The following is a 15,417-nucleotide window of genomic DNA, read 5'->3' on the forward strand; positions in this document are numbered from 1 at the left end:
TGGCCGATTTTGCCCATCTTCGAACTTAACCTTCTTATGGAACCAAGGAATACGTACCAAGTTTCATCATGATATCACAATTTTTACTCAAGTTATAGCTTGCACGGACGGACGGACAGACAGACATCCGGATTTCAACTCTACTCGTCACCCTGTTCACTTTGGTATATATAACCCTATATCTGACTCTTTTAGTTTTAGGACTTACAAACAACCGTTATGTGAACAAAACTATAAAAAACTTTGTTGCGAGAGTAAAGGAACACAAAATGGAGAGAACTTTCATTACTTTCTCTATTAAAAGGGAAACAATTCTTTAGAGATGTACTCTTAAACATAAATGTTTTTAAATCATGTCAATAATATGTGATAATATAATATCTAATATAAGTGATAATAGATTTAAATATTTTCTAGGTAGCCGCCAGTGTACGGACGTTGCATGAAATTTTTTACAAATACAAGGCAGTTCTAGTTGATCCCGCTGAATTTGCATGCATGAAAGCAATAGTTTTATTTCGGCCCGAAACCCGGGGGCTCAAAGACCCCGCGCAAATAGAAAACCTGCAAGACCAAGCCCATGTAAGTACTAAAACTCAAATACTATTTACAACTGAAGAAAAGCTTAATCGATTTGGCTGAAAATTAATAGGTGGTAACTTAGAACCAGGGGATGGACATCTTATCTTATTATGTCAAAAGTCAATAAAATTACAATAAATACAAAAAATACATTTCAAATCATAATTCAAACTCATGTATGTAAAACTTAAATTGTATTAAACAAAGTGAATCCATGAAATAGTGGAGAAATACTATTATTTTTGAGGTTTCTAATGTGGTATTGTAAGTAATTACATTTTCTACGTTTACATTGAAAAAGCAGGCTGAACCCTACGAGATTTACCGAGATTTATTGTACACATTCGAAAGGTGCACAGAAACTCCGCGATGGATAACAATACGAGGTGTGTTCAAAAAGTATCGCGAATTTTTTGTTTTTTCAAAAATTATTTATTTATTCATGAATATCTATTTTGTCCCCTTCAAAGTAATCCCCATGAGATATTATATACTTGTGCCAACGGTTTTTTCAATCTTCGAAGCACTTCATTTTTTTTTATCTTCTTCAGCTCCTCCTTCGATGCCGTCTTTATCTCGTCAAGAGAAGCGTAACGTCGTCCTTTCATGGGCCTCTTCAGTTTAGGGAACAAGAAAAAGTCACAGGGGGCCAGATCTGGGAAATACGGTGGCTGCGGCATCATTAGTGTGTTGTTTTTGGCCAAAAAGTCGCGCACAAGCAACGATGTGTGAGCAGGGGCGTTATCGTGGTGCAAAAGCCAATTTTTGTTCTTCCACAAATCTGGGCGTTTCTGGCGGATTGCTTCGCGCAAATTGCGCATAACTTGCAGGTAATATTCCTTATTGACCGTTCTTCCCTGTGGCAAGAACTCATGATGCACCACGCCCCTGCAATCGAAGAAAACTGTCAGCAAACTGTCGTCATACTTTTTGAACACACCTCGTATGCCTATCTCTTATGGATATCCCACAATAACATTTTTTTGTCATTTACTTTTTACGACAAATAATGGCTAATTTTCGAAGCGATTTTAACCAATACATAATTAATACTTATTCAATTAAATACCTTAAATACATTATTAACTTAATATAGACATTTTTGGCCCGTTACTGCGTATAATTTAAAGGAATATTTTCGAAGATATTACAAATTTAAAAGTTGTGAGACGGTACATGGCGGTCGGGGCGGCGGGATAGTGCCTATAAATAGCGCTTCGGAGGCCGCGGTTCTCCTATAGCACTTTGAATTTAGCAGCGATCGGACACGTTTATAATCGGACCTCTCTAGCGAGGAATATTTAAACAGAAACGATGCAGTATGTATATGCGTACAATTTCAAACTGATCCTTCCTAAAAAATAATACAATTGCTAAATATTTTTATTAGTAGTGCAACCAAATACGCAGTGCAATGGATTATAACTGGCTCAGTAATCAGACGATGAATGCCAGCCGACTTTTTCGTCTTTACACGCTTGAGAGCCGATTCATCATCTGCAGTCCACTAGATTGACTGTCGATTGGACTCCAATGTGAAATGATGGAACCATGTTAAAGAGCACTTAAACACTCCTCAGAATCAACAATTCGTTGTTTTGTGATTATGAACTTGCGAGGCACCCACTTCGTACAGAGCTTTCGCTTCTTTACAAGCAGGGCGTCATTGCCCTGTGTGGTCATTTCGCCTCTTTTCAACTTAGCAAATGTCTTTTCAACGGTGGATTTCCCTGGTGCAGAGCCCAAATTCAACAGTATTTTCTCCCAAACAAATGCTTTATTATCAATTTTTTTGTAGGCCAATGTGTCAGCCACAGTAAAGTGTGAACGGGTCCTCCAGTTTTTTAATAAGTAAAAGCTGCTGCTTGTTCAAAACAATTCATGAAAGGAACTTTCCAATGTGTTTCAAATGTATACTCACCACTGCGTTAAATTAAATAAAAACATGCAGTTTATTTTTATACATTTGGTTTTTCAACAAGTTTATTTAAATTTAAATTTATTGATTTTATTATATAAACTCATTAAATATGATATCGACGGGCGAGGTGGCGATACTCCAATTCCGGGAACGATTAGTCACCGCTGGCGATCGAGTGGACACGGATCGTGGTTGAATTTTTTAATTGGAGGTGTCGTGAGGAGTCGACGCGGCGGAGTGTATATGCGAAATGTTGATTGAATTTATCATTCAATTTGGGTTTCAAACTTATTATTACGAGAGAAATACAGTACTAATTACGAAACAAAAATTATCAATTCCAAAGGTAAACAAAGTGTTTTAATCGAAAAGTCAACCAAATGCATGCATTACTTAGTGGCTCATTTTATTAAAAATTCAAACAGAAAAATCCTTTTACATTGCGTGTTTCATAACGCAAAACGATGACTGCCAAGTTTTGCGACTTCTTCGGCGGTGATTTCGATGTCATGATGCGTATGAAGCAACGCTAATCCAACTAGTCTTTCTTGAAGCATGGTCGTCCTAAGCCATGTTTTGATGCGGCGAAGATAAGAGAAAGAACGTTCAGAGCTCGCGTTTGTTACGGGAAGTGTACAGAATACTCGGAGATAGGTGTGGATTGTTGGGAATATGTCAACATCACATTTTCTTAATGTTTCCAGTGCAGAAGTTGGAATTTCTCTGCCTTCAATTTTTTGTTGCTGCTGCCAGTGACATTGCCAGTAGCTTAATTCACCTTTGAATTTCAATTTTTGTATGCTTTTTTCATCATCCAGAAGATTCCCGAATCTTTCTAGCAAGCATCGGATGCTCGATCATCATCGATTTCGCTTTCTTTTAAAAGACTTGCTTTTTCTGGGAGCAACACACTCAATTGGTAACTATCCAAAACTTTTTGTGAAAAACGAGCTTCCAAATCTTCTTTGATGGTATCCAGCAGAGGTATGTAGACAGAGACCCTGTAGTAATCTTCGCAAGTTTTCACGTCGTAATTTTCACGTTTCGTTTGTCGACCACATGTTCTCGGTTTTGCTTCGTCAATATCGAGTTTTTCCGCCATTTTCTTGGCTTCTGAATAAATCAATCGGAATTCTTCATCAACTTTTCCCCTCTTTTTTTCCAACGTGGCAAACAACGTCCCAATCATTTTTGATGCCTTCGCCAAATCAATTGCTAATTTCGCCAATTTAGTGCCGGATTTGTACATATCGAAACTAGAATCTGAAGTCCACCGTTCACTATTAAAGCAGAATTTAGTGTAAAAATATTTCAATTAACATGTGTTAGAAATCCGGTCGCATTTTGTTACTTGGAGAAAGTTTGAAAACTGATGGCAATGACTGTGATCTAGTATATTGTGTAAATGTACCCAGATTATTAATGACGAATTTTCATGATGGATCGTGTAAAAATATGTACTCTCTAAAAAAACTAAATCAACTCTTGTTCTTTTAATAAAGCCTATAATGTCACACTTGGGCTTAAAAGCAGTGTTATTACACAATGAAAATCTGTTACCATCAGTTCTAATTGCGTATGGGGTTAACAAGAAAGAAACATATGAAATGATGAAAATTTTTTTCTGATCAACTATGCCACCCATAAACGGAAAGTCATCGTTGACTTAAAAGTTTTGACAATTTTATTTGACACGCAAAATGGCAACACAAAATATTATTGCTTCTTTGTGAATGGCATAGTCGAACATCCAATCACTATGATCGCAAAGTATGGCCATCTGGAGAGTTGAATCAGATAGCCAGGAAAAACATTTTAAGTCTCCCATTGGTATAAGCTTATGATGTTGTCTCCGTTACATCAAAAGCTGGGATACATGAAATAGTTTGTAAAGGAATCTTCATCTTAAAACTGTCTTTCCAAAATTAAGTGAAGCCAAAATAAAAGGTTAGTATTTATTAATTTGGTTTCATACCTAGTTCTTCTTCTGGTTGGCTTCAATTATGTATTATATAATATGCTTAAGATACTTACCAAAATTTTAGTTATTCTACCAAAGTTTATGTCGAATATATCGATCAGTGCATGAGTTATCTTCATAATTGGGTGGATACATGTTCTCCAGTATACTTGATTAATATCAAAAGTCAATCCAATCGGTCCGGACTTTTAGCCGCAATACTCGTATACTCATTTTGTTTATTAAAATGTGTAATTCGTTACTCAAATTAAATATTCAATTTAGCTTTTGGGATTATTGTGGGATTGTGTAGTAAAAACCGTTATTATAATCGTATTAGTTATTTAGAGCGAGTAGTGGAGGTCTTCTTTTTTCTCTGCTTCCCCGGCGGGTACTGTGTCGAATACTTTCAGAGCTGGAGCGCTTTCATCCAGCGTAGCCGCTGTCGTCGTATAACTCATATAGTTCATCGGTCCATTGAATACAACATTCACCGTTGCAAATGCGCAAAGGATCATAAATCTTCCGCAAAACCTTTCTCTCGAAAACTCGTGACGTCGACTCCTCAGATACCTCTGCACCATATAGCAAGACAGGAATAATGTGTGACTTATAGAGTTTGGTCTTTGTTCGTCGAGAGAAGAGTTTTCTTCTCAATTGCTTACTCAGTCCGAAGTAGCTCCCGTTGGCAAAAGTTATTCAGCGTTAGATTTCGAGGCTGACAACATTGTTGGTGTTGATACTGGTTTCAAGATAGACAAAAAAATCTACGACTTCGAAATTATGACAGTCATACAATTGCCTCGCTTCCTTATCCAGTCTGGAGAAAGCAGAACTAACGGCGCGGGTGTTGAGGCTAATGATATAAATGATGATATACGTCAGCAGCTGTACACTCTTATAGAAGATTTAGAAGATTGTTCCTGCTCGATTAAGCTCTGCAGCTCGAATAATTTTCTCCAGCAGTAGATTGAAGAAGTCGTAGAGAGTCGCCTTGTCTGAAACCTCGTTTGGTATCAAACAGCTCGGAGAGGTCCTTCCCGATCCTGACGGAGCTTTTCGTATTGCTCCACGTCAGTTTACACAGTCGTATTAGTTTTGCGCCATAAAGACAGCTTTTTTTCGTGCTGTCAAAAGCAACTTTAAAATCGACAAAGATGGTGGTGTGTGCCGATTCTCTTTCACGGGTCTTTTCCAAGATTTGGCGTACGGTTAATATCTGGTCGGTTGTTGATTTTCCAAGTCTAAAGCCACACTGATAACGTCCAATCAGTTTGTTGACGGTTAATCTTTCACACAATACGCTCGATAGAACCTTATATGCAATGTTGAGGAGGCTTATCCCACGGTAGTTGGCGCAGATTGTGGCGTCTCCTTTTTTATGGATTGGCCAGAGCACACTTAAGGTCCAATCGTTGGGCATGCTTTCATCTAACCATATTCTACAAAGATGCTGATGCATGCTCCTTATCAGTCCTTCGCCGCCGTATTTGAATACATTGGTCCTCGCTGTTTTGTTGTCTTTAGACGGGTAATCGCTATTCAAAATTGGGGTTCGCCCTCTCCCTCGTTATGCTCACGCATTTCGGCATCTCTTTCTTTCTGTCTGCAAATACGTCTCGCTTCCCTCATCAACTCTCGGTATCCATCCCATTCCGCACATGTTGTGGTCGATTGTAACGTCGTGAGTTAGGCAGTCTGTTTTCTCTCCGCTGTGACACGGCACTTCTCGTCGTAACACCTGTTCTTTTGAATTTTCTGAAAATCAATGGTTTCGGTTGCAGCTGTACGTAAGGAGCCTGAAATATCGTCCCTCAGTTTCCTTATACCGAGTTATTAACAAGTGCTCTCAGAGAGCAAGAATGCAAATCTTTCGGCTATCTGTTGTGATTGCAGTTCCCGCCGTCGAACCTTCCTTGTGTTTGTTTATGTGCGTTCTTTGTCGATCAGCTTCAACCAACTTGGGGATGCTTCCCGTGGAGATACATTCATTGCCCACCCTGGCATTAAAGTCGCCAAGTCGACTTTGACATCGTGTTAAGGGCAGCTCTAATAGGTGCGGTACAAGCACTCATAGAACTCATCTTTGGTCACATCGTCCTTCTACCGTCGGGACGTGGGCGCAAATCAGCAATATGTTGAAGAACTTCGCTTTGATGCGGATTGTGGCTAGACGTTCATTCACCGGAGTAAATGCCAGTACTCTGAGACGCAGTCTCTCCAGGCCATCGCATTTCTTGGACAGCGCACAACCCTGGGGAAGGGCCTTCAAACGTATGATTTTTGGCTAACCAGAGGATATCTAAGACCGGAAGTCGTGAGCTGCTTACGGGGGTACTCTCATGTGAACGCACACATTTTACCACTTTTTAGGAAAAATTTTTTTATGCGACACCAAAATTCAATTATTTAAATTTTTTAATATATTTTTATTTGTATTTTGAAATGTACAAAAAAAAATTTTTTCGTTTTTTACATTTTTAATATATATTTTTTTTAAATCAAAGTAGTCCCCAACAAAAAACAGTAGTTCACTGGTCATGGTGATAGCGGCTGTTCATGTTGTCTGAAATAAAAAAATCGAACGGATTATTATTCAGTAGTTCTGCGGCTATCGTCCCTACCAAACACAATCAATTTCATTAAAAAAAATGTCGAACTTCAAAAAAAAAGTCACGAAAATATTGTTTTCTTTTCGTTAAAAATCGTTTAAAAAAATATGAAAATATTTTCGAAAATAAACAATTCTGGTAGGGACGATAACTATAAATGGGTAGAAGAACATATCGTCACCTGAAATTGGACCATGACAGTTTCAGAAAATGATGGTTCGAGAAAAATGCGTTTAGAAACGTAGCAGCTGCAGACTTGTCATGGCGCTTGGTAGACAGTCGCTTACGACACGTCGGCGACTATGAGCTGTAATTTATCAAATACAGTGGTACTCCAATATAACGAATGATATAATGTTGGGGCCGTTCGTTAAACTGAAATATTCGTTATATCGGAAACGAAAACTAAATTAATATTGGTACATATATGTTTAAAAATAACTATTTATTCATGAATTCATAAGCATTGGTTGAAATAAATACATATACAATGGAAAATGCATTCAATAAAATTAAAAAAAGTTGAATTTTATAACAAAAATATGAGCATTATTCAACTGAAAACAAATTTGTTATGCTCATTTGCTTTTGTGGGCGAGAAATTTTGAGATCCTGTGCCTTTTGATGTAGGCTTTTCAATAAAAATATTTTTTCCTGTTCCACGTTGTTTTCTTCAGACCATTTGATACACTTCTCAAAGCAGTCGATGGCATCAGTATGCTTTTTTGGCGGCACAGCTACAGCTGTAACGGTATCACCTTCTTCCTCTTCCGAAAATTCTATAGCTAATTAATTTTCTTTGAACGGTGCCACTAAATCAGCTTGGGAGGACAGTTTTTCGCCAGATTCTTTTAAAATTCGGATCCCAAACCGTTTTTTAAATTTACAAAACCAACCATTACTTGCCTTAAAATTTTCATTGGGATATTTTGTATTATGGATTTGCACAGCTTTGGCTTTTAAAATATTTCTGTTAATAGGTACGTGCTTTTCACGCTGGGAGACAAACCACTTACATATATAAAGCCTTTTCCATCGTATGATATTCGCCTTTCTTTAACGATTGTCGTCTCAATGTGCCAGCATGTTTTTAAAATTTTTTAAAATTGTGCAAACACTCGATTTTGGAATACCATATTTCAAAGAGATTTCATTCAGGGTTATCCCCTTTTTATTGCCGTCAATTATTTTTAATTTGTCACCCAAGCAAAGCCGTTTTCGAATTGAAGGCATTTTTAAATAATTTATGCGATATCCTCACTTTACCACTTTGAACTCACAACTGATATTTCGCGCAATGAAGCGTGCATAAAAAAATAAATAGAATTCTTTAAAAAAAAAATAGCTCAATAATAACAAGTAAGGAAGGGCTAAGTTCGGGTGTCACCGAACATTTTATACTCTCGCATGATAAAATGATAATCGAGATTTCATTATACGTCATTTACATATTTTTCAAATACCGTATTTTTGTAAAGTTTTATTCCGCTATCATCATTGGTTCCTAATGTACATATACATACATGTATTATACAGAGAATGCATCAGATGGAATTCAAAATAGCGTTATATTGGAAGAAGGCGTAGTTGTGAACCGATTTCACCCATATTTCGTACATGTCATCAGGGTGTTAAGAAAATATTATATACCGAATTTCATTGAAATCGGTAGAGTAGTTCCTGAGATATGGTTTTTGGTCCATAAGTGGGCGAGGCCACGCCCATTTTCAATTTTTAAAAAAAGCCTGGGTGCAGCTTCCATCTGCAATTTCTTCCGTAAAATTTAGTGTTTCCGACATTTTTTGTTAGTCGGTTAACGCACTTTTAGTGATTTTCAACATAACCTTTGTATGGGAGGTGGGCGTGGTTATTATCCGATTTCTTCCATTCTTGAACTGTATATGGAAATGCCTGAAGAAAACGACTCTGTAGAGTTTGGTTGACATAGCTATAGTAGTTTAAGGGCGGGGCCACGCCCACTTTTCTAAAAAAATTGCGTCCAAATATGCCCCTCCCTAATGCGATCCTTTGTGCTAAATTTCACTTTAATATCTTTATTTATGGCTTAGTTATGACACTTTATAGGTTTTCGGTTTCCGCCATTTTGTGGGCGTGGCAGTGGGCTGATTTTGCCCATCTTCTAACTTAACCTTCTTTTGGAGCCAAGAAATACGTGTACCAAGTTTCATCATGATATCTCAATTTTTACTCAAGTTACAGCTTGCACGGACGGACGGACAGACAGACATCCGGATTTCGACTCTACTCGTCACCCTGATCACTTTGGTATATATAACCCTATATCTGACTCTTTTAGTTTTAGGACTTACAAACAACCGTTATGTGAACAAAACTATAATAACTTAGCAACATTGTTGCGAGAGTATAAAAAGAACTAACGGGCATTTAACTGCCTGCATTGTTTTTGTTGTAATACAACCAAAGCCAAATACAAACGCCATACATTCGTAATATCGAGTTCATCCAATTTCCAGCTTTCGTTATATAGAGTCATGAATGTATTGAAAAACAGCGTTCGTTATATTGAACATTCGTTATATCGGCGTTCGTTATACTGGAGCACCACTGTACTATGAATTTCGGTCTGAATTTTTCACAGCATGTTTTTAATAGGTTTTACTGTCAAAATATAAAAAAAAAAATCGATTTTTCGAAGTGATTACATGAGAATACCCCCTTAAGCCATATGTAATAAAAGAGAACTTTCCTCTCTTGCGTGAACTTCTACACATGGCTCCAACTAAAGTACGACTGGAAAACAAATTAAGTTTAAAGCATATTGGGAAAATCTAGCTTACTATAACCTAATAAAGAAAGGGAAGTGAAGAATCTATGCACTATGGAGAAACAGAGCAAGTGTTTTGGTTTTATTTCCTTTTCCTTCTGCAGTTTAAACCCTTATTGTTAAAATATTTGATATAAAATTTTGGCCTAAACGAACCTTTAGACTATATTTATTGCTTTCTCCTAATAACCAAAATCGTAACAATTTATTATAACGTATGTAATTGTAAATCTTAAATTTTTGTTTTGTGGCAGAAACATTTCGGATATTGACGTTTAAAAAATTCTCTTGTCTTTTTTTACTCGGCTAATTCCGCTCTTATGCGGATTACACGGTGTTTTAATCCATTTACAATTTTATCGAATTTTTTTTTGCTTCTCTTTATATGTAACTCCATGTGCTTAAAAATATCTCGAGCTAAAAAAAATCGTGTAAAACATTTCCCTGAAATTTTTCTGAAAAATAAGCAACATTCTTAGTTCAATGCATAGTAGCTCAATTGTGGAATGGTTGTCTTATCTGAACTACATCAAATTTCTTGAATACATAAGTCGATTTCAAAGTCCAATTGGAAATTATTTAGACATTATACTTTCACATGACACAGATGAGATTATTTGATTGAAATAGTTCGTTTTTCCGACTCAGAGAAGTTTTGAATAAAAAGACTGTAAAGAACTTATCTTGTGGAAATTTATTTTCAATGAAAACTTAAAATTAAAATTAATTCTCAATTCACATCGATCTTCTTCTTCTTCTTAATTGGCGTAGACACCGCTTACGCGATTATAGCCGAGTTAACAACAGCGCGCCAGTCGTTTCTTCTTTTCGCTACGTGGCGCCAATTGGATATTCCAAGCGTAGCCAAGTCCTTCTCCACGTGGTCCTTCCAACGGAGTGGAGGTCTTCCTATTCCTCTGCTTCCCCCGGCGGGTACAGCGTCGAATACTTTCAGAGCTGGAGTGTTTTCGTCCATTCGGACAACATGACCTAGCCAGCGTAGCCGCTGTCTTTTAATTCGCTGAACTATGTCAATGTCGTCGTATATCTCGTACAGCTCATCGTTCCATCGAATGCGATATTCGCCGTGGCCAATGCGCAAAGGACCATAAATCTTTCGCAGAATTTTTCTCTCGAAACTCGTAACGTCGACTCATCGGTTGCTGTCATCGCCCAAGCCTCTGCACCATATAGCAGCACGGGAATTATGAGCGACTTATAGAGTTTGGCTTTTGTTCGTCGAGAGAGGACTTTACTTTTCAATTGCCTACTCAGTCCGAAGTAGCACCTGTTGGCAAGAGCAATCCTGCGTTGGATTTCCAGGCTGACATTGTTGGTTGTGTCAATACTGGTTCCTAAATGAACGAAATTATCTACAACTTCAAAGTTATGACTGTCAACAGTGACGTGAGAGCCAAGTCGCGAGTGCGACGACTGTTTGTTTGATGACAGGAGATATTTCGTCTTGCCCTCGTTCACTGCCACTAACGCGCGGGTGTTGAGGCCGATGATATCAATATCATCGGCATACGCCAGCAGCTGTACACTCTTATAAAAGATTGTACCTGCTGATTAAGTTCTGCAGCTCGAATAATTTTCTCCAGCAGCAGATTGAAGAAGTCAATTCACATTCACATCGATCAGTCAACTTTAAACGCGTTTTCACAAAAGTTGTGTTGTTTTTAGTTTTGGCACGATTCTGACAAAACTATAAAGATACTCGATAACTTTATGTTGTTATTGATTCATCCTTTTAAATCGCTGCCATTTTGCCAGGTTTTCAAGTGTTCAAAAAAGCTTGTGTCTAGACTATAGTTGTAAATATTAAAAAAAATTTATATGTATAGTTTTTTTTTTGGTTTCAAGGTCCTGACGGTGAAATCTTTTACCAAAATGTCGACTACGTCGCACCGGGAGTAGTGTATTTAAGAACGTGCCCTTTAAGGCATTTGGCAGTTTTAGTAATAGCATATTTTAGTTTGTTTACACTTGTGCAATATTGCTATTGCTCAATTTGAATACATGATTTTGCAACCACCTTTGTTTTCAAAAACAAATTAAAAAAAAGTGTTGAACAGACCGATAGTACGAATAAAGCTTTTGTTGATTTTTATAGTAGCTCATAATTTTCTTACATACATACATATGTGTTTTTCCGAGTTTTCAAATTTGATGTTTTATTTTCTTCTAGGTCATGCTATCTCAACACACAAAATCACAGTTTCTTACGCAGATCGCACGATTTGGACGTCTACTCCTGATGCTGCCTCTTTTACGATCTGTGAATTCTCATAAAATCGAACTAATATATTTTCAACGTACAATTGGAAATACGCCAATGGAAAAAGTGCTCTGCGATATGTATAAGAACTGAAATGATGATGGCTTTTTAAAAATATTTGTATACATAAATATGTACATACATATACGAATATTTCTTACAGCAAGGAGATATGTGTTCCTATACCAAGAATAAAAAAATTATACAATAGAAGAGCGTTTGTTTTGTATATAATTATTACCGCTGCTCACTTTTATCTTAAACTAAAAACGGGCCAAACTTTAAGCGGAAACCTGAAAAACCTGAAACCTGAATTGAAAATAAATGTAAATTTTATAAGAAATCAAAATCAGCAATAGAAACCATAGCAATCTCGTACTTCAAATTCTGTTTTGACCAATGGTGTGTAAAAATGTGTGTCTTATTGTTATTTTTAGGTTAATTTTAAATCAATCCGTTATATCACGTTATCCCATTAGATTAAAGTATCCGTCAAAAACGTTTTAAAAGATTAAGTATTAAAAGCACTGAGTACTTACACATACTATTACAGTTTGAAAATATTTTAAATGCCACAGTTTAAATGGTAAATGCAGCAATCGAAATAATATTTAACACAAAGAGTGTATCCGATATACATATGTATGTACTTGTACATTAACATCTGTGATTCTAAAATAATGGAAACCTCTTCATACTTTTCTCTAGTTCATATACATATGTACATATATGACGCCGCCTAAAACTAATCGAGATAGAAATTGGGAATAGGTATTTATATGTATATACATAATATAATCAGGGTGACGAGACGACAGACTGTCTGTCTATAAGATCAGGTATCTTGATGAAACTTGTTTCTTGGTAAAAAAGGAAGGCGAACTAAGCACTAAACTAAGATATAGAAATGCAATTTGGCACAGGGGATCACAATAGCAAGGGTATCTGTGGCCTAAAAATTTGAAAAAGTGATTTCGCAGTGGTCTGATTACGCCCATCCACGTACTCGGAACTTTCTTTATACTAACGAACCCGCATTCCCAGTTTCGGACGGACGGAATATAATAGCTTTGTACAGCTAACGGTTGATTGTAACACTCCAAACTAATCAAAATAGATATGATCAGGAAGATGAGTTAAGTTCCGTGTGACTGTCTGTCCATCGGCCCGTCCGTTCTTTAAAGCGATAACTTGATTAAAATGTAAGATATCTTAGCAATCGAGCAATTTCAACCAAATACGGTACATAATATTATTCTTCCGTTCTTATGTGGGATTACATACAAAAATGAGTTTATGCAATTACAATTCTCAACGCTATGTTTTCGGTTCGTTATAACTTTATGAGACTACAAGTATGTATGTATGTACATATATGAAACACCTAATTGGCTAAATGGCAAGAATCGGACATATTGAAATTCAACTTAAATATAAATATCTCTTGGTTTGGAAATTTGTCAAAAGCTGGGGTGACTCCACACCCACAATGAGTTTAAGGTCAACTAAATTCACTCAGAGCAAATATTCTTAATACCTCCTCAAACACCGTGAAAATGTTTGTTAAAAGCAGAGAAGGCTATTAAAAATAGAGAAGGTGCAAATGCTAAATCAAATTTCATTGAGTACCAATTTGTAGTTTTCACCTTAGGGAATTTCGAAAAACACAACTTCGAAAAAGAATACACCACGCAATGGGGGGAACAGGAAAAATGGCTATAAATCTCGATGCGCATGCCTATTTAGATTTGCATCTACAATTCCTATGATATTACAAAGAAATTATAATTTGGATTTACAAATAAGCCTTTCAATTAAAAAATTGGTAAAACCCATCATTTATCTTAAAATAAACAGCTAATTTACAAAATTGTACACTAATATGGTAAACGTGTGTATACACATGTTCATAAATACACAGGCTCTAATGGTTATTACTCCTTGCTCCGCAGAAACAGGGGTCGAATCGTTACATCCGTGAACGTATCACTCGTCACGTAAAAGCCTGTATTTCGTATTATGACGTACGTGATCGTAACACTTTTATCGTGATCTGGCATGATGACATACGTGAACGAGTATATAAACGTATCCGTTCGTTCGAATCGTCGTTCGGACGCGAACTACCAATCGTAATAGATAAATTTATGGAAATATGAGCAAAATTTTTTAAAATTTTAAGTGTTTTATAATTTTTAGTAATAAAGGACATAAACAAGAAAGCAATGAATGGAATATCTCATTAAAAATTAAAAAAAAAATATTATTTATATGAACAAAATTTTTGTATTTTAGTTTACAATAAAAATAAAATTATTTACAAGGTTAAGGACATATACATTTTTTAATTAAATGTATGAAAGAATACTTTATTTTATCTCTTATCGTTTGGTCGATTGCGGTGAAGCGGTTCGCTACCCCGGTGTCCATTTCTTGTGTGTGATAAGAATCGCAATTTTGAGGCTCGCAACTTGTTGTAAATTTTATGCAGATGTTATGTAATGTCACAAACGTTAGCAAATCTTCCACCTTTGTGGGGTGATACCTTCCTCTCTTGCCATATCCTAAAATTCTTCACCGTGTTTTTAAGATTCCGATGCTTTGTTCAACGTTACATCTACCAAATTTTGTTAATGAGGTTTCACAATTTGTTGTTTTTTATACCTACGCTATTGCTACGATCTCTTAGCTATCTCCGCACTATGTTTTTATCCCCATCACTTTCACTAGAGCTCAAATAAAACAAAGTTGGAACTATTTTGATATTTAATTAGCTTTTGTTAGTTTATTGAAAATTTCGCAACAATTTTGACAGTTCCACATCTATTGTGATCTAAAAATACGATCCAAAGCAATGTGGAATTTTAAAACTATTGTGAATTGAAAATACATAACGATCCGTTTGCTATCATATGTATGTATAATGCCAATCACCGCATACGATTGACGCATCACGTAATTTTCTTTCGTATGTTTGCCGGTCCGTGCACGGATGTAACGATTCGACCCCTGAATAACGAACTTTCACTTGTATGCAAGAACAGCTAAAAAAAGTCAAATAATGGACGGTTGCAGCCACAGGATTCAGGAAGCGCAGTGTGCGTTATTTTAGCAATTTTAATTTTGTTATTAGATTATATTTTAAAAATTTTAATATTGTTATGAATTTGTGTGTATTTATATTTATTATGGAAATATTTTTATATTATACAAATAATGCTTAATAAATCAAAATTCCTCAATAAAAATAAATTG

The 15,417-nt window shown here is 36.2% G+C and overlaps 1 protein-coding gene across 3 annotated transcripts in view; it reads left to right on the top strand.

Moving 5' to 3' along the window:
- The window catches only part of LOC126756566 (photoreceptor-specific nuclear receptor), a 74,249-nt gene extending 59,392 nt beyond the window's left edge, over window positions 1-14,857 (top strand). For all 3 annotated transcript variants that reach the window (XM_050469739.1, XM_050469740.1, XM_050469742.1), the window contains 2 exons: window positions 418-582; window positions 12,073-14,857. In XM_050469739.1, the coding sequence (XP_050325696.1) occupies window positions 418-582; window positions 12,073-12,255 (348 nt within the window). In that variant the 3' untranslated portion in view covers window positions 12,256-14,857. The remainder of the gene's footprint in view (window positions 1-417; window positions 583-12,072) is intronic.
- Window positions 14,858-15,417: the final 560 nt, after the last annotated feature.

Source organism: Bactrocera neohumeralis, chromosome 4, assembly GCF_024586455.1.
Source record: "Bactrocera neohumeralis isolate Rockhampton chromosome 4, APGP_CSIRO_Bneo_wtdbg2-racon-allhic-juicebox.fasta_v2, whole genome shotgun sequence".
In the NCBI taxonomy this organism is placed as follows: domain Eukaryota; kingdom Metazoa; phylum Arthropoda; class Insecta; order Diptera; family Tephritidae; genus Bactrocera; species Bactrocera neohumeralis.